Here is a 23,962-nt window from a genome sequence, read left to right as displayed (position 1 = left end):
TTTCTCATTCTCTTTCAACCTGCCATTCGACAGCTTTTACCCTGCTACACTCTTTTAAAAAATTACACTCTTTGGGGCTTATCTTGCCCACAACAATAATCGTCACCTTACTTGCCCGCATTTCCTTTCTTTAACGCTGCGAGCCCGGTACTTCCCAGTCACGAACGGCTTGCACGTTATCAGTGTGACACAGCATTCTCAACAGAAAAGTAGCGAGCGCCGAGTTTTCAAGAAAGGAAACACAAGCAAGGCAGATGATTATTGTTGTGGGACAGATATACACTCCAAAGGGTGTAACTGTTTTAAGACTAGCATCACAACGTGCAACAAATGGACCAGAAAAGACAAGGGAGGAGTGCGGAATTGTTTTTTCTCGCTCACTTTTGCTATCCTCCCCTTGAGTGCTGTGCCGTCCTCACCGCACGCTCACCCACTCCGTGCAGTGCATTGAAAGTTACAGGTCGCATCAACACACCGGAAGAAAGGCTCCACCATTGTTATCCCCTTATCGCCTCCTTCACAACGCCAGCTGAATGGAAGGTTCACAAAAGGATCACTGGTACATGATAGTCATGCCCCGTCCCATCTCACAACACACGGCTCTCACCACATTGGCGCTTTCACTTTGTCAACCTGCAATTTGACAGCTTTTACCTTGCTAGCATCACTATGTGCGAAGAAGGGTGTGCAATTTATGTATACTTTTTGTGCAATTAAGGCATAAAAATGCTAGCCATCATCTATTTTCTAAAAAATAGCTTTTACAAGTAAATATAGTAATGTTGCGCTTGTACTTGTCATAACTTCTCACAATTGTTACCCATAATTTGGCTGAGAAATATTTAATTATTAGTGTAAGAATGGCCGTTTGTTTTATTTAAATGTGACCAATGCTTAAAAATATTTTGTGCATTGTGTCTCTCAGGGAAGCTGCTAGGCTGTACAATATACTTGAGTGTGAGAAAAGGTTAGGTTCTGACATAGATGACAGATGGCAAAAGTATGGCAAAAGTTCTTCAATTTTTTAAGTGCTTAAAAATGTGAAAGCGGAATAGCTTCAGCTTAGAATACACCACATTGGAAAATTTACCAGTGCAAGCCATTAGATGGAGATCATTTAATGATGCCTTTGTGGCATTATATCCATGCCAAATTTTTGCTTGAAGCATCTTTCAGCCATTATTTCTTGCTTTGTTGTTATGACTGCTTAGATCTGGCTCTTTTGCAGGCATCATGTCTGTGCTGTCTGAGATTCGCATAAGGAACGATCTTGGTCACCCTGTGTGCGACAACTTGCGTGTCGGTGACTGGCTCATGGAGTACATCAGCAATCGCCTTGCACAGGAGCGTACCACTGGGAAGGCAAGGACTATTATTTGTGCTGTATATATAGTCTGTTGGACATGGTACCCTGTATATTAGTGTTGATGTAGATGGCTACTCTGTGGTGATAGAAAAATAATTTTGCTGTGTTTCTTGTAATTTTAAGAAATGAGAGTTTCACTGACTGTGTTGTTGCTATTTGCCCTTTGTATTATATGTTATTACTGGCTTTTGCAAGCACACGAATATGATGTGTACATACCTGTTGACTCTCCAGAATTTCTTGTAATGTTTATGGATTCGGGCTTGTTCTAAGATCTGATGAATGTTCCATCAAGTTTACAATAAGATTTTTGTTCGCAAAAAACTGTTGTGTTTAAATTGGTCTCTAACTACATATCCGCAGAAGTCTGATAGAGAAAAGACACCAGAGGGTTACATGCGAGAGGGTTACACCAGAGGGTTACACCAGAGGGCGAATGGTGAAACAAGTGTATTCAGAGAAGTTGCTGAAGCAGGTGAAATTGGTGAAAACTATGTCGCTGAAAAAAATTTCTGTGACCAAAAAACAATGCATTGCTTGTGAGTTAGTGCTGTTCCAAGTTTGCTGCTGTTTGTATGATGTGAATCATTGTTATTAATGTGCGCATGTATCCCGCAATATGTGTGCTCAGGGCAAACTTCCGGTGTTGTGTCTGGGGGTTTTTTACGAATTTTAAAGGGCACGTTAACCACTCTGAGCTTCAAGACAAGTGGGCGGTTTCTCCCCTGTCTTTGCTATCTTTCCCATGGGTGCTCTGTCCCCCTTGCTGCATACTTCTCTAGAAGATACGTTGACAGTAAGTCTGTACTAAATGTCAGGTTGGCTCTTTTTTCCGGCTTGAAACGCCATCAAATTCCACTTATCAGGACTCCGCCACTCTTCGGCTGTGCAGTGTTGTTGCTGCTGCATTAGCAGTGCAAAGCACGCTACATGAGGCGAAATCAGTTGTGTGGTCGGTCATAAATTTTGTTACCGAGGGCTTTCAGAGACTATTTTGTGTCACTGCATGCAGCTTGCCAAGTGGCTGGACCAAGTGTTTGCATCAGTGAAGAAGGCTCCTCGTTATCTGATTCCCTGTTACTTTGATGCTGTGGTGACCAGCACATACTGCATTGTGCTTGAGGAAGTATGGAACAAAATGTCAGAGTAAGCAGCAATTTCACTTCCTTCACTTTCGTTTCTGTTCCTTGACATAAGAGGTGCACTGACTTGACTGTACTGTATTCGATTGTGCGCACCTCGTGCATTTTCTTGTTTACATGGGATCTAGAAGCCAGAAAACATATCATAGGATCGCAGTTTGACAACATACTAAACATTGGTGCAAGGAAAATCGTGTGTTTCAGGAATGCATGAACTGGCAAAAGAATGAGTGCTACTCTATTGGGTCAATTTTTGTGTTCTTGATTGCAAACATTGGCCCTGGGAAAACTTACGTAAGGGGAACATATCAACGAGGTTCTACTGTACAGCCTTACCATGGGTCAATGCACCCGCACTCAGTAGGGTGAAAAAGAGAAGGCACATTCGTAATTATGGAGCCTTTCTGTTGTAACTTTTTAACTATCAGCTGCTCACTAGCAATTGTGAGTCACTACCACTGTGGTTAACACCACAGAAAGTTGCTTTGAGGATTTTAAAGTTGGCTGTCACTTGTCTTTATGAACCATATCAGGGCTTAACCAAACCTGTGCTATTTGCACTCTCAAAAGTACTCTCAAAAGTGTGTTCTGATGATTATCATCAGTACTAAAGATAAAAAGACATGGTGTAGTACAAAATTTTAGCATGAATTTATTGCAGTTTTGTAAAGAATGGTTCAACACTGGTGCGAGAACTGGCCCTGGGTTCAGTGGCTCTGGGTGGCTACGTTCCGGGAGCCCATCTGCCACCACTGTCGCGTCAGCTGACACCACCTCAACAGCCATACCGGATTGACGAAAAGACCGATGCTCGCCAGGAGACTTGCACCACCATTTCTGCAGGTAGGGGGCAGTACATTGGTGCAGGTGTTAGCTTTGGAGTAGACATTGCGGGGTCTCAAACTTGCTTTTGGGACAAAGAAACACAAAGTAGTAGAAACAATCCAAGGGGCATTTATTGTGCCTTTTATGCAATAAACCAGCTAGCCAAATTACTGTACATATAGAACATGCTGATCGGCACTGACAAATCGAGGAAGTCCAACACACCATGACAAGGTAGTAAGCCAATATGTTCGCCCTGTATCGGACACCAATGCCTAATTGTTCGCTCATACAGTCAAGCGAATGGTGATGCGTTTGAACAATCATGTTCGTCCATCCCAGCACCTCGCTCTTGACGCCTTTCGTGGGACTATCCTGTGAAGTATGCCGACCAATGCGCGAGGCGTCGCCATGCGTTACCGTTGCATTGGAACCTTAGTGCCATCTTTCGTGTAGCTCTGCAACTACCAATTAGTGGCAGTGCACATGCAATGCAAGCAAGCCGGGTTTAAGAAGGTGCAAGAGCCATGCAGTGAAAACATCAGGGGGCCAGAGAGTGTCGAGTGTCCTCACAACATTGACTGTTTTTTCGGCAGCTGGTAGAATCTCTTGAAACGACCTTTTATGTGCAGAGTTGCATTTGTAATCTATTGCAGATGTGATGTATCAACGCTGTCCATATCTTTCTCAGGTTTAATTTCAGCATGACACTGATTGAGGTTACTTAACCCTTTCAGGATCAGTGACGTAAATATACGGCACCGCGAACATGTCGAAAATGGTAGATGCTGTATATTTACGGCACCATCTGTACGTTTAAAAAGCGCGCCAATTTTCTAATTTTTTTTGCCCTGGCATGTGCTGCCACTATGTGGGACTACAGGGAATTTTTTTCTTGTGCCTCCCTCACTCTGTTTTCTTTGCATGGTTTGTTTTAGAGATAGTTTGCTCTAAATTTAGAAAAGCTAGTTTGTTTTTAAGCTAGTTTGCTCTAAGATCATATTAAGTGCCCCACTACCATTAAAAAAAAAAAAGACAGCACAAGAGCTGTCTCACTAGTAAAACTGAAGCCAAAACCTAGTGTGCTATCATCATCATCATCACAAAGGTGAACGGTATGGCCATGGCCATTGATATAGCCGATGCCATCAGTCCTCCATTAGCTGTTTATTCTCTTTTGTTACATTTCCCTTTGATGGAGGTTTTAATGTTCTGCCACTGCGCGGTCTTGTTTGTGCCATTTTGGTGCAGTTATGTTTCTTTGTACTACTACTGTGGGCACGGAGTTCCTTCAAGGAGGCTGTTGGATCAAAAGGAACATTGGATAATGTTCGATTGCACGTTGTTTAGCATAGTTGTTGATGGTGCCACTTTAGAGATGCCTTGTAATGTGCGTGGTCAGCTGCTGGCTAGAAGGAGGAGAAGGAAAAAGAGAGGGTAAGGCAAAGAGATTGGCAGTTGCTGGCTAATGAATTGCCATTGGGGGGACTTCCTTACAACCCTGCACAATCATAAGAGCAGATCTCGTGGTTGTAATTTAATCAGCTTTCACATGACCCAATGCACAGGTCAGCAGGAGACATTTTGCATATTAGAGGTACAGAAACCTCTGGACGTCATCACTAAGTTTTGTTCAGTCATACATCTCTCATAGGGTATCATCCTACTTGCATGTCTTTGTTTCACGCTCTTTTCTTTTTTTCTTTTGCTCACTTGAAGCAGAGAGAATGCGCACACTTGTTGCAAGTTGAAATGGTAGAAATGGCGTTATACTGCTATATATGCACAGGGAAATGCATTCTATTAAAAATTAATGAGGCTAGCCTCGTAATTTTTATTGCTAATGCAGCATTGATACTTGTAAATTATAAGCCAGCTCTGCTGTGTTTGTTGACTATTTCAGTTCATATTGAGACCTGAGTTGCGGAGTGGCAACTTCTGAGTTCCGGAATCAATCCACATTTTAGACACCCAGAATGGTATGGAATGATGACATCTGTTGGGAAGATGGAATGACAAAGGAATGGGAGCCAGAGATTCCGGAATGGGCACATTTTTTCACTCACTGTTGGGTATCCAGAAAACGTAATAACAGGCAGCCAGAGAAGTGTGCAGGAAGAAATGGTGCCTGCTGATGTGAGGGTAAATGTGAATCAAGACAAATCATCCTGCAAAATGGATCAATATGTTTTGCTTTTATGTTTGTCACCAAAGTGACAGAATAATCTAGCTGGATGCATGGCATGCACATTGGTGTAAGATTATCTTGCGTTTTGCTTTGCTCAAATAAAATATAGTTTCAGAAGAATTGCACATGTTTGAAAATGGTGGATTTTATTTAAAGGAATGCCGAACAAATCTTTTGCCGCCCAGATTTTTAGCCCAGATGAAAGCTTGGGTGCTGAAAGTGGTTGATACAACCGTGTTTTCAAGCAGAAACCAGCGGAAAATAATTAATTTAATGCATTTTTCACAAAATACCACGTCTAGTGTCTGTAACGTTGTCTGTGCCAGATACTGGCATGCCAGTCATTGCCCACGTCTGTGTACCCACAAGGACGGCATTGAACGATGTCTCATCTGCGCAATTGCTCGTGGCCGCCTGCTTGTTTCCGCAAGTGTAGCTTGTGCCCAAGTCTTTAAAGTCACCGTTTGTGTTGTGTGCTGCTTTGTAATGTGATCACTGAAGCACCCGGCTCAACGCAGGAGAATGCCTCTACGCTGCTGTGTGCAAGAGTGTGAGAAAAGTATCGTCGGGTGAGATAAGCCATGTCATACTTTTCCGGCAGAGCTGTAGCTTGGTGCTGCGCGCCCATCGTAACCAACATGGGTACCATCAAAGTGTGACTTTCCATGCTCCGAACACTTCGTTGACGACTATCAGACAAGCCCTGCTTTGCTGCAGAACTGCGGCATATCAGTGAAAGAGCGCTGCACCATCGTAGCAGCAGGGCCCTTTACTGCTTTTCATCTGGTCAGATAGGGATCTAAAGAAGGAAAAGATGCCTGATTCTGGAACCCCTGAGGGAGCACGGCCACCTGGTCACGAAACTTTTGTGTAACGGTATGGGAGAGCTTCATATAGCATCCGCATTAGACGCACCACAGTGCTGGCGGAAGTAGAAGCCGGACTAGAGCAGACGATGAACAGACACCACAGACGTTCTATGCGTACGCTTGCTATTGCGCATTGGTCGACTGCCTGTATCAGCTTATGAAAATCGTCGACACAATGTTCAAATCGCCACCCTGTTTCTGTATAGTGTCCAGAAACTTAAGTGCGAACAATTTCGAAACTTCAGCGCCTTGTTACAACAATGCATACTGCTGCAGCTGCTGCTGCAAGCTGGTACACATGATGTCATGGCAGTTGGTGTGCAGCCCCGCGCATATTGGCGTGCAGCTGCCGGGCGCTCACAATCCTAAAAAAAATGCAGCTATCCATTGAAAAATATGTGAAATAAGCACTGCGTATCAGAACAGTCGCGTCTTCTGAGTCGAATTTTAATGCATCCCTAATTTTTTCAGATTTTTTTCAGTATCCCTTTAAGCCTTGCTTGTATGCTAATGCTAAAATTTTCACTATACATAGAGGAATATTTACTGAAACCAAAATTGAGAAATGGCATGTTTTAAAAACAGATATTATAGAGATTACAGGCAACAACGCGATGCAGAGATAACTGGTCACAAAGCATGTCTGTCCTTGAGCAAGAAAAAAAGAAATAGTGCATCACATTACTTGTAACACCAAGATTTTTAAAAAATATGTTTTTTTAGTTACTAGGCACGCAAAGACACGAATAGTAAGCAACTATAGAGAAAGTGTTTAATTTACTGGAATTGGAGGAACGGAATAGAGAACCTCAGCCACTCCAGGAGTGGGAATGGTCCAAAATTCACCATTCTGAGGTGTTAAAAGAAGTGGAATTATGGGGATTTTCACTCTCCAGAATGTATTAGAAAAGGAATGGACAGCCTCACTTCACAGCTCTGATTGAGACCATGTGTTGTGTATAGATGGATGTTTTTCATTGTGCCGAAAGTGCTTATCGCTGCACCAAATTAGCTTTCTTCCTGCACCAAGATCTGTGTCAAAAGGTGAAATGCTGTTCCACCTCTTACGTGTAGTTGAGCCAAAAGCATTGTTTAATTGTGTTTCGTATGGTTGCTACTCTAACTGGCAAACAGACTGTACACTTCCCGGCTGTAAGAATTACATAGCGTGAAGCGGCTGGCCCACGACCCTGAGCAATAGTAGAGTCCTTGTTGTGGGGCGATTGCTGCTTTGTTGGGTGCTGTGTGCAGCTTGCCTAAGTCTATACTGCATTTGTCACAATGTCAGCATAGTCCATATCATGTTTGTCACAATAGAGTCACCAACTGATAATTTGGACTCAACGGGAACTCCTGAAAAGTCAGAATAAGTTAGGGTCTGGAATAGCGGATTCACCAGAAAATAAGTGACGATATCTCACAAGTGGCTGAAAAAAAGCTTGTCAACGCACTTCTACATTCTCATACACTTGCCTTTAACTTGGTCAGTCTGCATTTTGACCATTGTCATGCTGTCGCTACAGGTAGGCGAAAGTCTCTATACCCTGGTAACACAATAGAAGTCGACCGTGCTGCAACAGTCCAATGATCATGAGTTTCTTTGCAACAGTGAATGTCTAGCACTTCCCTCGCTTAATCGCTGCCTGTGACAAAATTGCATAATAGTTGCCCAGGGCTGTGTCTCTGTTCAAAATGTAAACAAACGCTGGACTCTGCAGAACTTGCTCTGCTCACATGACAAACAGCCAATGCAGCCTTTAAAACTTAGCAGCTTGACTTGGCTTGCCGCATGCTTTGGGCACAGCCTGTGACTTCTGAATTGACTTGATTTCTCCAGTTTCGGTTCTGAGAAAGCAATGGCAGCATGGCTGACGAGCATGTTGCCAGCTATGTATCAAAACAAAAATATTGCTCTTTCTGCCCGATTTAGTGGCCAAATTAGCATGTGGTCAGGCAGGCAGAGTCTGAATTTTCGAATAGTATGCTGTAAGGTGTTGGAAATTTTGGTCGTCCTTATATGTCAAGTCTGTGGGACCAGTGGTGGTGCCGCAAAGCTGTCTGAATGATTGAGCGTGTGCAAATTATCAGTGTCTGAATTATCAGTCAGTGAATGTATCAGCATTGTTTACAGTAAAGCTAGTCGATGCATTGACGTTATGGTGACTCGATTGTACTGAATGAGCTGATCATGGAAAAATACCTTGGTGAGCTTTCTTATGGCCTTAATGCACCATGTAAAGCCATAGACCAGAGATTAAACATGTATTTTGTGGATTGTCTTTATGGAAGATTTCTGTGACCTCCCAAGCAGTTGCCTAAGCAGATGTCAGATGTCAGAGAAGCTATGAAGCTGGTAAAAAGAAAATAAGGGAACATCATCGCATGAAAGTGTAGTTAAAAATAATTAACTAATTAAATTTGGCTCTAGGTTATCCAACCACTGATACCTAGTACTAGGGTAGCACTGAATTTTTGCCTCCTCCCTGTAGTAATGTCTTGCTGATGTGCCTGCAGGACTGCCACACTTTGCAGCTGGCTATATGAGAAACTGGGGCCGAGACACATTCATTGCTCTCAGGGGTCTCTTCTTGCTGACTGGCAGGTTCCAGGAGGCAAGGTACGAATGCTTTTGAGCTGTGCTGCCGCTTCCGAGGTAATCTATTGCACAGAGAATGTGCAGAAGACATGTCACAATGATTTAAGGTGCAAAACGGCAAAAAAGACAACTTGCACAAGCAAGAAGAATTTAATTACAGCCTCATCCTGTTGTCTTCTTTCTTGTGTACTTCGTGTATTTAGTTGGTTTTTCACATTTAATAATTATGGCAAGTGGCCCAGCTTTCAACCTTGTTGATGTCGCAAGTTGTGGTGACTGGATAAGGAAGTTTTTGACGTTGCTTTCAATTGGAAAATTTAACTCTGCAACATTTGTCAGTTTTACACACAGGAGGAGGACCCAAATGTGTGAAAAGTCTGAAATCTGGCAGAATTACTGCAGCAGTTTTAGAGCAAGAGAAATTGAGAGGAGAAGGTCTAGACTTTGTCTATATTTTCTTGCTTTTATGAATCACCTTTCTCATTTACACAGTTGCTGCCAGCGTATGAAAGAAGTATAATATGTAATACAGTTAAACCTCGATATAACAAACTTCAATATAATGGAATTCTCGATATAACGAAGTATTAAATTTTTCGTAACCTCTTGTCCATAGAGCACCATGTATTTAGAACCTCAATATAATGAAATGTGTCTGTGTACGATTTCAATATAACGAAATTTCACTGCCACCGCAAAGGAATGCTGAGACAATAAATGGAAACTTCTGCCAACACAGATGGTCAGATGATTGAATTACAAGCGGCTGCTTGCAAACACATCTCTCAAATTGTGCACCGCGCGACAAGAGCGACGGCCGAAGTGAAGCCCCATCGTGTTCCGGATAAAGTCCAAGTGCGATAAGATCCTATCGAGCCCCGCAGACTGTGTACTTTTTACGTGCGAGTGAAAGTGTGCGAGGGTGGGACAAGAAAGTTGGTGGCTTCACAAGTGCCGCCTTCCCACGTGAGCAAAGGGAAAGAAGGGGAGCGAGCTTGCGGTAAGCGTGGATCAAGTACGCGCGAGGACGCGGAGTAAGTTGGTGTGCGTCTCAGCCGTGGCTGCGCATGGCTGTAAGCGCGGCTGAGCACATATGCTGCCTTGCTCCATGCTTTAGAGGTAATCTGCCGCGTTTGCAAAGAGCTGGTGTGCCGAGATGGCGTGGCACAATGTAAGCTGTCTTACCGGGCATTTGGTATTGGAGGTTGCGTAATCTCGAGTTTCGGTAACCCGTTGGAGCGAGAGGGAGACCAAGCATTCGCTCCGCTGCCGGCGCTTTTTCTGATAGCGTCGTGCCAGTGTGGGCGACGATAGCCACGGGGGTGGAGTGCACGCGAAAGGATGGCTGGGTTTGCTTAATTCGTACTGCCATGAAGATATAGTCAACGTACATGGCATGAAACTATCATTCGTCGCCGACTCCCAAATTTATCAAAATAAATTGTTTTCTCATTGAAATAAGCTTACATTCGACTGCCTGATAATTTGGAAAATTTTGCGGCCCCTTCCAGTATAAGAAAAATTGATCGGCAACTGTACTTATTTTGCATAAAAGGTCGAATTTCAATAGAATGAAATTAACGAAGCAAATTGCCGATTTTACCGACTTTGTATATCAAGGTTTAACTGTAGTAGTGTTTCCAGGAATTTAGGCCGAAGATCGTTCTCAGCCCGTGTAAAGCCCTTTCTTCATATCTCAACACAAAAAAACACCTTCGTTTAATTCCTGATTAACAAATCAAACTTCAGCAGAGCTTGGATTAGCCCTCGTTGGTGGAGTATCATAAAAGGTCGAATTTCAATAGAATGAAATTAACGAAGCAAATTGCCGATTTTACCGACTTTGTATATCAAGGTTTAACTGTAGTAGTGTTTCCAGGACTTTAGGCCGAAGATCGTTCTCAGCCTGTGTAATGCCCTTTCTTCATATCTCAACACAAAAAACACCTTCGTTTTATTCCTGATCAACAAATCAAACTTCAGCAGAGCTTGGATTAGCCCTCGTTGGTGGAGGATCATAATTTTGGGTGATGTTGGGAAATGTCATAAAACAAACACGTGGATGCTGTATACATGCTTGTTTTGTAAAATTTCACAGTGCAGCTTAAAAAACTTGAATCCAACTTCATTTAGTGCCTTCTTTTCACCTACCTGTAAGAGGGAAGCTTGGTTCTAGACCAAAAATTAACGAAAAAATATAGTTGTTCGAGTTATGGCACTGAACACTTGTATATATATATATGTATGTAATTATATGTAATTATATGTGCTTATTTTGAATATGAGGTCCATTTTCTTGTTTGTGTCATTTGGTTCAAATTTTGTGCAAGCTTGTTTTACTTAATTTTTTAGGAAAGTTGCACGAAATCAGCTTCTTCGATTTCTGCATCATAACTCAAATAATAAAGGCCTATTTATTTATTTATTTTTTCATTTAAGAAAGTACTGCCAGTCCTAATGCCACACTTTAGGCATGAGTGGGTGATACATTGGAAGTAACAATAAAAAAAAATTAAGTATATAAAAGGAACAATGTGAAATGTAGAGCTAACAAAATACAGTGGAAAAATGATCAGTCGTTCAGAAAAAAAAAGCCTGAATGAGATATAGAGTAAAACAAAGTAGAGAGAGAGAGAGGAGGGAAGGCAGGGAGGTTAACCAGACTGAGTCCAGTTTGCTACCCTACACGTGCGGAAAACAAAGTAGCATGATGCTACAGCAACAGGGCAAATACAACTTATATGGTATAATTAGTGGCGCCGAAACAGATAGAGGTACTGTACAGAAACATGACGTCGAATACCAAGTAGAACAACTGCATCAGATTATGCTGCAGTGGCGGTAAATACCACCTAAGGCGATGATAATGCCGAGTACAACATAGTGAAAGCACACGAGAGCAAGTACAAGTACTAGTACAATTACAAACAAGTACAATTACACGAGACACAAGGGGTTTAATTTCGTAGGTTGCTTTAGCTAGCACCCTTCTTAAGTATCAAAGTTTTCTGGAAGCCTTATTTTTCAGTATATGCTGTATGTTTGTCACATCTTAAAATAGATGTGTGAAAGCACACGAGAGCAAGTACAAGTACTAGTACAATTACAAACAAGTACAAGTACACGAGACACAAGGGGTTTAATTTCGTAGGTTGCTTTAGCTAGCGCCCTTCTTAAGTATCAAAGTTTTCTGGAAGCCTTATTTTTCAGTATATGCTGTATGTTTGTCACATCTTAAATTAGATGCGATGACAAAGCCTAGGCATATATAAGCTGAAACAAAAGACAAGTAATTATTGCCCAGTTTTTATTGAAATATTTAAGGGTCTTTCTTACAGGTTACATTCATTGCCACAGTTTCTTCCACATTGATGTTCATTTGCCATGTGGAGCACCAATTCTGAATTCTAATTAAAGAGTTATTCAAGAGGACTTGATCACTGTCGGTGTTAACTTCCTGATAAAGCATACAGTCATTGGCAAATAGCTGTCTTGGTTGGGATGTAATGGATAATGTCGTTACTAAAAATAAAATAGAAAAGCAGCCCGAGGATGGACCCCTGTGGTATGCTAGACTGAATTGGTGCAGATGGTGAGTTGATGCCATGAATTGTGACACACTGATGCCTGCAGTTTAAGTATGCTTCGATCCACGCCAATGAAATCTTTTTTAAAGAATTTGTCTTTGTTTGGTAAGCAGTTTATGGTGTGATACATGATCAGATGCTTTTTCAAAGTGTAAGAATAAGATGTCAGTTTGGATCTGTTTGTCTAAACCAAGGTCATGAACCACTTGAAGTAGTTGTTTTCTATGTGGCCTATCGGCAATTACACAATATTGTCAACTGCCAATTATGCCTGATTGATGATCAGATGTATTTAGTATAACGTCAGGCTGCCCGTTTGAAGGGGTACTTACAAGATATTTTCAACTATTCATTTCAATCAGTAAATGAAGGTCCTAGACCTTTAGGCCCTAGAACAATAGAAGAAATAGTGACAAGCCTTGGAGTCCTGTTAATAATTTCATATAACAGCTTTTCTAGTCCACGATTTGATTTCATTTTCCAGGAAAGTACTGTGTCGTCGTGATGTCGGGACATAGTATGTGGGAGCAGGACTTTGTAACATTTTGAGTCTTGCTTCGGCTTGCTTGGTTGTCCGCTGTACTGCTATATTGGCTCTCACAACTAGTAGCAGCATATGAGGCAACCAATCAAGCTGGAGCGAGTGTACTAATGTCGCAGTGTCGTGTTTCCGCATGACCACATACTGTGTCGTGACGTCGCAACACAGGATCTCGGAAAATTAATCTGAAGCTGGCTTTAAAAAAGCTATTATATTAAATTATTTACAGTACTCTGAAACATGTCACTGTCTTTTCTAAGGTTTAGAGGTCTACAACCTTCATTTAATGCAAACAAATGAATAGTAAAATTTCATGCGAGTACTTCTTTAAGCTTTTGTATGGTGTCGTCAGTTATATAAGCTTGCCAATGTATTCTCTTATTTATTATTTATTTGCTTCACAGAGAGCCCTCCTTCCCAATGCTAGTGGTCAGCCCGCACTGCATCTGTGCTGTCTGCACATGGTGCAGGTACATTATCCTGGCATTTGCGGGCTGCCTCCGGCACGGTCTTATTCCTAACTTGCTGGACAAGGGCACGCATGCACGATACAACTGCCGCGATGCCATCTGGTGGTGGCTGCAGGCGATTCAGGACTACTCCAAGGAGGCTCCCGACGGCTACCTCATCCTCAAGGACAGAGTGGCACGCCTTTATCCAACTGATGACAGTCCACCACAGGAACCTGGTGTCAAGGTGTGTTGGTCACCTCCAAGGTACTGCACTTGCATTCAAAACAAGTGGAACACTGAAAAAGGGGACAGTCCCATTCGGCATTTGATTTCATTAAAAAAGCAACCTCTCCAAAGGCAATAGAACCAAGAATGAAGGGACACAGGTACAACAATTTGTTCTGCCGCTCCTTCCACACATGTTGTTGTCCCAGATGCTGCTAAAGCGTCATCTGTTATGTGTGATGAACAAAGGCGGGGTTGAATTGAAACTGCAGTGCATGATTACTTCATTAAATTTAGTACTTTAGGCTAGTAAAAAGCTTTGTTAAATTGATGTTGATGTTTGACTTGCTAAGCTCTCTATACTAAATCCACAATTATACAGTAAAATCTCATTCATTCGAACTCCAAGGGGACCGGAAATTTACTCAAATAAAACGTAGTATATATATATAGGCCATATAAAGTCTAAGTGCAATAAGACTGCACCGTTTTCTGTGGGTGCGCGGGATAAAAGGATGGTGCTTTGATGCATGCCATCCTCCTGTGTGTCCAATCTTGGAGATGAGCGTGTGGTAATGTGATCAAGCACATTAGGAGGGGCTTAGGTAAGTGCCATAGCATGACCATCAAGCACGAGCTGGGGGCTTCTTCGTTCCTGCTCCTTTTAAGCCGGACGTTGAAGGAGAGTGCGCATCGCTCTGCTTACTGTGGTTCAGCCTCGGCACACAACATCACGGTAGCCAGAGACGTATAGAACCTTTGCCTAAGGCTCGGGTTTGTACAAAAAGTGGTGCACGGGACCAACGGAGTAGTTCAAATCATCCATCAATTAGAATTGGGAGATTTTGAATTACCGGGATTTCACTGTACTTGCTTATAAAAGCTACCAAGCCATAATGTACTGCTAACTACACTGAGGCTGTGGTAGGAACAGTTGCCTGCTTTTCTCCCTAACTCTGAGCTCTGACATAGCACCATAGTGAGCTGTGTTCATTTACCTGCTACATTGGAGCTAGTAACATACTTTTTATGTTGGCGCATCAAATTTGATGCATTTTCAGCGTGCTGAAAACACATTGGACAAATACTACAACAGTCTGGGTGCTATTCCATGATGACCTGAGTGCACTTTAAGCATGCTTTGTAACTTTCCCAAAAAGTATGCCTCTTGTAGCATATTGAAAAAAACTGTTTCTAGTTTCTAGAGAGAGAGAAGGGAAGAAGGAAAGGGCAGGGAGCATTGAAAAGCAATGGCAAGTTGTAGTGTACATGCCTTAGGCGGCTATGTGCAATTCTTACATATTCTAATTACTTTGCACATATTTGAGGGAAATGCACAAATTATTCTTTGTCTTGCATGGTTGTGCAAGGATTTGGTATTGGTAATACCATTTAAGTTGTGCAGCTGTCAAATTAGCCATTTCCTTACACAGGAGATGCCCCTTGAAGAAGTGATACAGGAGGCCCTGCAGCGTCATTTTGCAGGCATTGCATTCCGAGAGAGGAATGCTGGCCACCAGATTGACAGCCAGATGAATGATGAAGGTGAGCGCAGTGTAAGGTTAAACACGAGTCCAGTGCTGAAGTAATTAAAAAAAAACCATTGGGTAATATCACAGCTGATATGATTAGAGAGCTATGGTTTAAACACTATAGGATCAGTGGGAAATACAGGTTTTGGGCTGACTTTCAGTTGACTTGAGCAGTCGGTTTGGCCTGCTTGTGTTGCTATGGTTCCCATGGTTTCGCGGAGGGGCAGCTTAGCACTGCTGTCACATTCCCGTGGTGTTACACAGAATAGTGCCGGTTTTATCACTCTTTTTCCTTGAACATGTCAGGTCATGCTGTTGCATATTTTTCTTGATGTGCACTCACACAGCACCTGGGACTGGGCCTCCTTACTGAGGATTGATTGTAATGTACTTGTGTGCAACTAGGGAAAACATGGAGAAGGCAGGCGATGGAAATTCAAGACGATGAGCAAAGCGAGAACAAGGTAAAAGCGGGAGCCAACGTTTTGATAAATGGACTTGACTTAATCAAGGCAAAAAGACAAGTCCTTGAAAAAGACAAGTCCATTTATCGAAATATTGGCTCTCGCTTTTACATTGTTCCCATTTTGCTCATCGTCTTGCGTACAACTAGCAACTTTTGGGTTGTTAGGTACCATACTGCTGTCACTTCTTTATGTGCTGTGCAAGTCTGCTCTTCTGCTAATTTGCTAAGATTGCACACTTGTTGCTTGCATTGTTGATGCTCAGCTTGTCTATTTAGTTACTGTGTTTTTACCCTGTAGGCTTCAACGTTACGGCTGGAATAGATGTCAAGAATGGCTTTGTGTACGGTGGCAATCCTTGGAATTGTGGAACATGGATGGACAAGATGGGGAGTTCTGAGAAAGCTGGTAACAAGGGGCATCCTGCCACACCCAGGTACTAATTTGGAAGTGCTTGTGATGCTAGTCTTTGTTGCAGAACAGTACCAGTGAGAAAGTGCTGTTCACCATTATATGAGGCCGTTTTGATGATGTACTAGTTTTGGTAGCATTGTAGCCCTGTCAAGAAAAGTAATGCCACAAATCATGGATATCAGGTCTCAGGATATCAGGTATCAGGGTACTATCAAGTAATGCCACAAATCAGGTCCCATTAAACAATGCCATGGAATTTCTTATAACTGGTGCATAAATTATGTTGAATTGCAGGAGCATTCACGTCTTGTTAAACCTAGTCCAGCAGAGGCTTAATACAATGATGAGTGCTTTCTACTTTTGTGAGCAAGAGGAAAAGGGGGAGGGGAGCAAGCTCATGGTAATGCCAGTCAAGCAGGGCGGGAGGGTGAGGGCAAGTTGGCACATGTCTCCTCTTCTAGCGCAGCTGCGGCTGTGCGTGGCTGAGTGCATATGCAGCCCGTGCACCCTGTTTTAGAGGCAATCTGCCAACATGAGCAAAGACTGGGTGAGCTGGGATGGTGTGGCACCATGTGCGCTGTCTTCCTGTGCGTTTAGTGCTGAAGGTTGTGCAATCTCGAGTTTTGGAGACTCGTTGAAGGGAGACAAAGTATTCGTTCCTTGCTGCTGGTACTTTTCATGATGGTGTTGTCCTACTGCAGGTGACACTATCAGCTGCTGGGGCAGAGTGGGCGTGAAAGTGTGGCTGGCTTCACTTCGTATGGCTGAGGAAACTATATTTTCTCAATAACTCTCAAATTCAACACAATTATTTTTTTTCTCATTCGTGCTTGCTTTTTCTGATTGCCTGATTACTGAAAAAAATGTTCCGGCCCCTTTCGTGTAAGAAAAATTTGGCAGTGACTGCTTATTTGCATAAAAGATCAAATTTTGATGTAACGAAGCAAATTGCCAATCTTATTGTCTGTTATATTGAAGTTTAAACGAAGTAAATTATTGCTAATAGGAAGGTGAAAAGGAAAAGAGGCTGCAGGCATGGGCAACTTTTCCAGTTTTCACTGAACACCTGAACTTTCACTGGACACCTGAAATTAATTAATTCATTAATTACGAAACACAACTATGTAACTAATAATTGAAAAATAATTTAATGAACAGCCGGGATTTACCCAGTGATAAACACCGGGGCCGCACGTTTCAGCTTTGCTGTTTAACCATCTGTATGGAGTGATTGGACTGACTGTTTTTTCTAACTGAAATTAGTTCCTTTTTCAATTCTGCGGTAATTCGAAAATTTTATGGCCCCTTTGTGCAAGAAAAAGGTGGCAGCGACTGTAATTGTTTGCATAAAAGGTCCGATTTCAATATAACGAAGTTTTGATATAACAAAGTGCCGATTTGGCTGACTTTGTTATATCAAGGTTTAAGTGTTATAGCACTACAGGTATTGTTTCAGAATTTTACCTGGTTGAGAACTTTTGTGTGGGTGAACAGTCGCATACTGTTGTGCAAGGTTTGTCTCCGAGGAGCTCAGTCAAGAGAATCAATGATGCTCCTTCTACATGGCTTTGTGGATTTGCTTATTACATATCAGCATGATCTACCTTTCTGCAGAGACGGGTCTGCAGTGGAGCTTGTAGGGCTCTGCAAATCCGCCTTGCGGTGGCTTGATCAGATGTACAAGGACGGCTACTACCCATACAATGCAGTTGAGAAGACTGAGCATGGTATGGCAATACACCTCCAGAATTCTGCCTTCTCACACATTGTTGCCAGTGGTTGTAGTGGCGAGAGGGTCTTAGCTACTCACACAGCTAGTAATTGTGCATCTTGGGCAAGTTGGTAGATGGTGCACTGCTTGGATTGGGATCCACTGTGTCAGGTCCAATAAACCTGGCAATGGACAAGATGATGATGAGAGTACTGTTACTTCTCCTGTCCCTCATGCTGTTGTTATTCCCAACTACGAACCAACTTGTGCAGCTGCATAGCTTAACCTGTTAACAGGCCACACAAACTCATGGCTTTTGTGACCCTCTTGAATCGAAGAAACTGCTGTTCCAAAAACGAAGGAAAATTTTCAGAGCAACTTGGTGGTAGTGTAGTTAGCACAGTCTTCAGATTACTGTCTTGTCTCCATTTGTGCTGTTAATTTTGTCGAACACAGAGATTTAGCGAGCTCATTATATTGTAGGTGTGCCTTTGTACACACTTCATGTATACTGTATAAGCTGCCTCTTTTTTTCAATTCAAAGCATTTTTTGCTTCAGTCTAACACTTTGCTGGTAGCTGTGGCCTATGTTGTCTTCTGAGGACTTCACATGCTATGCACGCTTGCACCAATGACATAGGAGAGTGCAGTCATGTCAAGTGAAGCTAGGTTCCTTATTGATCATTGTGCTGAACAGAAAAAATCAGTTCCTTGCAACATCCACCCAATATGGGGCACCTTGCCAATCACATTTCTTTTGTATGGTGTTCTCGTGTCGGCTGCAGGGTGGGTGTTTGGCACACATCACATATTTGTTTGCAAACAACATGCCATGCAGGATGTCAGCCTTTAGAAGAATGGAAGAAGTGACAAACCACACAATTGAAACTATGCTATAATGCCAAGGTGGGTGCTGGGTGAAAATGTTGCCTCGAATGAGAGAGAGAAGGTTGGCGAACGGCATTGTACCTTATATTCCGGTGCATAAGATGCAGCTTTTTTCCTAAATTTTTGGTAATGCGTCTTATACAAAGGTGTGTCTTATATACCGTATTTGCACATTTATAACGTGCACTTTTCTTGAATAAAAGGTGCAATTAAATCTGCATGAGCATTACAGTCTTAACTAATTCTGCACAAAATAAAAAATGAAGACAATTCTTACCTAAAAAAAAAATAAAAGAGCTCTATGCAAGGTAGCTAGCCACACTGCCATCAAATGGGCCATCTGAAGAAATTTACGCTCGGAAACACCGAAAGGTAGTTCTATGGTGCATGGAATGCCCGCCCACAGACGGTGGTAGCGCGAGCCTTCGAGAAGTGTGGCATTTCTAATGCGTTAAATGGAACTGAAGATGACATTCTGTGGTCAGTAGACAGTGAAAAGGTGTCGTCGCACTACGATAGCGACTAGCCGCTAAGGTTCAGCTGTGTGTGTATATGCGTGCTTTCGTATGTTCTATAACATCATTTCTACACTCTATGCGTTGACTAAGGTTTCGTTATTTGATGTGCACAGTAGAATTGGCACTAAGGTATTTTTTTTTATAGATATTTGGGCGGTAATATAACTGCAAGCTAGAAGCGGTGGCGCGGTATAATCGTAAAAATATGGTATTGTTTTCTTTTCTTTTTGGCAAATTCTGAATTGATGTTGATTAGGCTTTTCTTCAACCTTTACAATGGCCCATTATGAATAATGCGTCCTAAATACGATACTGAACCGTCAACCTGCCAATGGTAGAGTGCCAGCTCATTGCAATGGGTGTGGCAACATCATCGTCACCAACCCATTTGTACTTCTAGTACCTCCATGCATTTGTCACGTTGTTCCACCTGGTTTGGCAGGTTCCAACCAGTTGCCATTTACGACGTTGTTACTGAACTGAAGCTCAAGCACATCAAAGCGAAAGGCTGCACTGCTGCAGGCAAGGAGGACAACAAAAATTCTGCAGCCTCCCAACTTTGTGGTGAACCACAGCTGTAACGCTCTTTTGTGGCATGTGTGGGAGGCATGGATGACTGAAGGGGATCGCAGCTATACAGCAATAGGGCTCATGTGGTGCATTTCATTCACCGAAGTTGTAAAGTGGGTCTGCGATGCCTGGAGTGGTGGTGTGTTGGTGGCTATAGCCACTGCAGGTGTTCCGCAAAGGAGGCCTACTGGCTTCATCAGTGCCCCAGCACAACGGAAGCAGCCACAACAGCGATTCAGAAGCTGAAGGGGATGCCCCAGCGATGCTACCACCAGAACTTGCTGAACTTTTTGTCAGCGCGTTGGAAGACGAAGACTTTGAAGGGTTTGAGTGCATAGAATGTTTCTCCTTTGTTTATGTGGGATGTTTCTTATTACGTAGTCGTTAAATTTTTCCCCGCGAATTTGGCACTTCGCAAGTGTGCCTACAGAGACTTAAGTTCTTCGAGACATACCACACAATTAAATGTTTTTGTGGCAAGTGAGTAAACAAGTGAGCAAGGTGCATCTTGTACACAGGTGCGTCTTATATACTAACTTTTTCTCCAAATCTTGTGAAAAGCGGGGGGTGACTCTTTTACAGCTCTGTGTCTTACCATAAAAATCCACATATAATATGAACCCGCATATAGTATGAGGTGAAATTTTTGGGACGCGTAATCGAAAAAAAAAGGTTTTAGCCGCTTATATAATGAGTTAGAAAAACTCGAGGAAAAAATTTATTTAAATTGCACTCCGCACTTCAACCACTGTCTTCCTCAGCTGCGCTCTCTTCGGATAGTTCCTTGTCGGACATATCTTCCCAGAGGTACTCATACTCTGGGCCATCGAGCCCGTTCGAGATGCTGCACTTCTTGAATGCGCAACGCGCACAAGGTCCTCTGTTATGCTGGCCCATGCATCCACAATCCCAGGGTGTCTACCAATCGGGAAAACCGGGAATTCTCGGGGATATTGAATAGTCTGGAAAAACTCGGGGAGAACTCAGGGAGTCTGTGCTTATATCAAGGAAAATTGGGTGTAACTTTTTTTAAAGAGAACGAAAGTTGCGTTATTGCTGGCTCGAGTAGCAGAGAGGAATCGTGAAGAATCTACTTTGATGCCGTGTCGTCGGCTGGAGGAGTTGCCAGTGTACAGTCAACGACCGGCTTTCCGGACGCCCCATAATTCGGACAGCTTCGCGGCACCATCACCTACCCCATAGAGTCACTGTATAAGAACATCTGAAATTCCGGACGCAAGAACCCTTCGCCGTCCGATTTGCCGGACTTTTTGTCGTAACCGCAGGTCCGAAATCACATTAATCAAAGCCACCACCGCCGCCATTTTGATTATGTCGCCGCCTCGAACCGGCGCTCTCGCACGCGCAGGTCCGCTAGCAGCAGTAGCCACCACCGCGGCAACGCTAGGCCTAGCTGCTTCGACATTCGCTACGAAGCTCCTTGCTGTTCGACGCCGTGTTTTTCATTAAAACAATTCGCCGCTTTCAGCAATGTCATCGACTCCGCCTTTGTCATCTTCATAATTGTCTTCGAAGCTCGTAAAGCACGACGCGTTGCATGATGCCGGTTCCCGAAAGTCAGCTTCGCCTTAGTACAGAGGTGCTACGCGGTGATGCATAACAAGCATGGAACGGGGCAATTGTCCGGGGCACAGTATGTATTCCTTAATTATACACGCGTGCACCCGCCATCTCCTGTCACAGTACGAGCACCAATATGCTTAATAAGTATACTGGCAGACATTCAGAGCTTTTTCGGATGTGCGTGTGGCAAATTGAGTCCAAAAAGGCCCCTCACCAGGTCTAGCCATTTTGAGCTGACATACGCAGAGCATACATTGTGTGATAACAGTCCTGTTTGCAAAGTATTACATCGCTACGCACTGCGGAAAGACCTAAAACTTCAAACCGAATGTCGTTTTCCCTTTTCCTCGCCGCCGCCACGCTCCAAGCCAGAGGATGACGTCCACGTGCTAGTGCGCCTTCGTACATGTATTTGCTCTGTGACGTCACTCATGGTGACACGTGTCTTCAAGAATTATTCAGGCAACATCTGTTATTTGTGTATTATGTTGCTTGAACACACGAATTAAAGCTTAGAGAAATTATAAATCACAGAAATGGAATGTCTGCATGTTTTTGTTTTACTTCGCACTGCAGCAAGAGTGATGCACTTCCGTTTCATCTGCTTGTTCCCACATCGTGCAATCACCTGCGCAGACACCGAAAGCGCGAAATCATGCTCTGTGATCCGCTTGAGTCTGCCTCAGTATTCGTGTAGCACTGACTTGTACCACTAGTCAGGTGTCCTTGCGCACATCATGCAAAATCATGCGCTGAGTGAAACAAGACAATCACAACAGCTCTTGCATGAAGCTGTCACCAAAAGTGTTTTGTTCCACAGAAAAGCGAGGAGAGAAAAGAATGAAGGTGAGGCTCATGACATATACATCACGCGACCGTAGAGGTGCGGTATGAGAGAACGCAGGGAAGGAATTTCGCTTGCGGAGGTTAGACGGGGCGAGTGGAGAGTGTCTTGCTTGGCAGTGGAGCTCACCTTTTGAAATCATGGGTTGGCGGCACTAAAATATTTCTGTCTCAGCTATTAATGAGCCGATCTAAAAAATTCTTTTTTTTTTCTTTTGGCAGAACGCTCCCTAGAGGACACGTAACAACTTCCAGCATGTAACCAAAATTTGTTATGGGGCCTGGTGAGGGGCCCTTTAAAGGCAGTAAAATACATGCATTCATTTTTTTCGGACTGCCCTATTTTTCTGACATTTTTGCTGCCCCTAGGGAGTCAGAGAATTGCACGTTGACTGTACAACTGACCAAGAGGATGCTCCAAATGGTCTGTGGGGCAAATGCATGGCAGAAGGAAGATGAGAACAGAAAGGACCTATGCATTGAAGAATGAACAGGAAAGGAAGCATGCCATTGCTTCTTTGAGGGAGCTTGAGCTCACACAAAAAAATAAAGCGTTGGCTGATGCCGAGATGCAAGTGCCCCTCGTGCAAACAAAATAAACTCTTTAAAGCAGTGAAACGCAAGACTGTGGTATTGTGCACGGGCTGAGAGTATGTGATAACAGTTGAGGTTTACTTAAAAGCTGTTGTGAGAGAGAATATTACTTGTGAGAAAATTCTGGCCTCATACGAATGAGCTTGCTATCAATTGATAGAAATAGCTCATATTGAAAATATTTGCTTCTACATGCATCTCTTTTTTATTCATATTTTAGAATGTTGAAGTTGATTTGCAATGAATTTTACCTTTCTTTTTTTCGAAGGTATTTTATTTGCTATGCATTTCACTAACCTCTTCCTTCTGTTTTTTTTTTTACACTACTACTTACTATTAAAACTGGATTAAGTAGCTTTTCTTGTTTTTAAGATATTTACTAGAGAGTGATAGGTGTGAGTGATAGAGGATCAGGTGACATGGTGTCAGCGCATCTTGAAATAAAAAAAAGTACTCCGTCACTCAGGGAATTTACGAAGCCACTGAGGGAATTTGGAAATGTCAACTTGGTAGACATCCTGAATCCACTTGCATAGTGTGGCTGGCGAAGCCCGCTTCCGCCGCCCGGTCGGCGTCACTACAGGCTCACTTGAGCGCATCCAATCTGCGTAATACCGCTTGACTGCGTCCTTGAATGCAAACACGCAAACATCTAAAGGCTGCAGCTGAGACGTCATCCCACCCGGGATAACGATGAGTGCAACAGCCTCTTCATTGAGTCAGCCAAATGGCAATGAAATGCATGCAGCACGAGGATGGACGGGAACAACAACAGTGCTCCGGGTCGCCTACACAAGACGGACTTTATCCAGTCGAGCACAAGATTCTCATTCATCCAGCCTTTCTCATGGCATCTCATGACCACATTCTTTGGCAGCTCCTCACCTTTAGGCATTGTCTTGCGCTGAAGACGACATATAGCGGGAGCTTGCATCCGTCTGCCATGCACGACAACATGACAGTAACTCGCGGTTTCTCGTTTCCAGTGGACCGGACATAAACTTGTTTAGAGCCCTTTTCGTGCATGGTGAGGGGCAATGGCATGTCCAGATA

General features: G+C 43.1%; 1 protein-coding gene across 3 annotated transcripts in view; it reads left to right on the top strand.

The window, feature by feature from the left end:
- Nucleotides 1-23,962, top strand: part of LOC135906131 (glycogen debranching enzyme) — a 130,535-nt gene that overhangs the window by 53,610 nt on the left and 52,963 nt on the right. For all 3 annotated transcript variants that reach the window (XM_070525879.1, XM_070525878.1, XM_070525880.1), the window contains 8 exons: nucleotides 1,229-1,362; nucleotides 2,379-2,512; nucleotides 3,170-3,351; nucleotides 8,905-9,007; nucleotides 13,585-13,810; nucleotides 15,225-15,336; nucleotides 16,088-16,223; nucleotides 17,816-17,928. In XM_070525879.1, the coding sequence (XP_070381980.1) occupies nucleotides 1,229-1,362; nucleotides 2,379-2,512; nucleotides 3,170-3,351; nucleotides 8,905-9,007; nucleotides 13,585-13,810; nucleotides 15,225-15,336; nucleotides 16,088-16,223; nucleotides 17,816-17,928 (1,140 nt within the window). The remainder of the gene's footprint in view (nucleotides 1-1,228; nucleotides 1,363-2,378; nucleotides 2,513-3,169; nucleotides 3,352-8,904; nucleotides 9,008-13,584; nucleotides 13,811-15,224; nucleotides 15,337-16,087; nucleotides 16,224-17,815; nucleotides 17,929-23,962) is intronic.

The sequence above is a fragment of the Dermacentor albipictus genome, chromosome 9, assembly GCF_038994185.2.
Source record: "Dermacentor albipictus isolate Rhodes 1998 colony chromosome 9, USDA_Dalb.pri_finalv2, whole genome shotgun sequence".
Taxonomy (NCBI): Eukaryota; Metazoa; Arthropoda; class Arachnida; order Ixodida; family Ixodidae; genus Dermacentor; species Dermacentor albipictus.
This window is presented reverse-complemented; position numbering and strand designations above follow the sequence as displayed.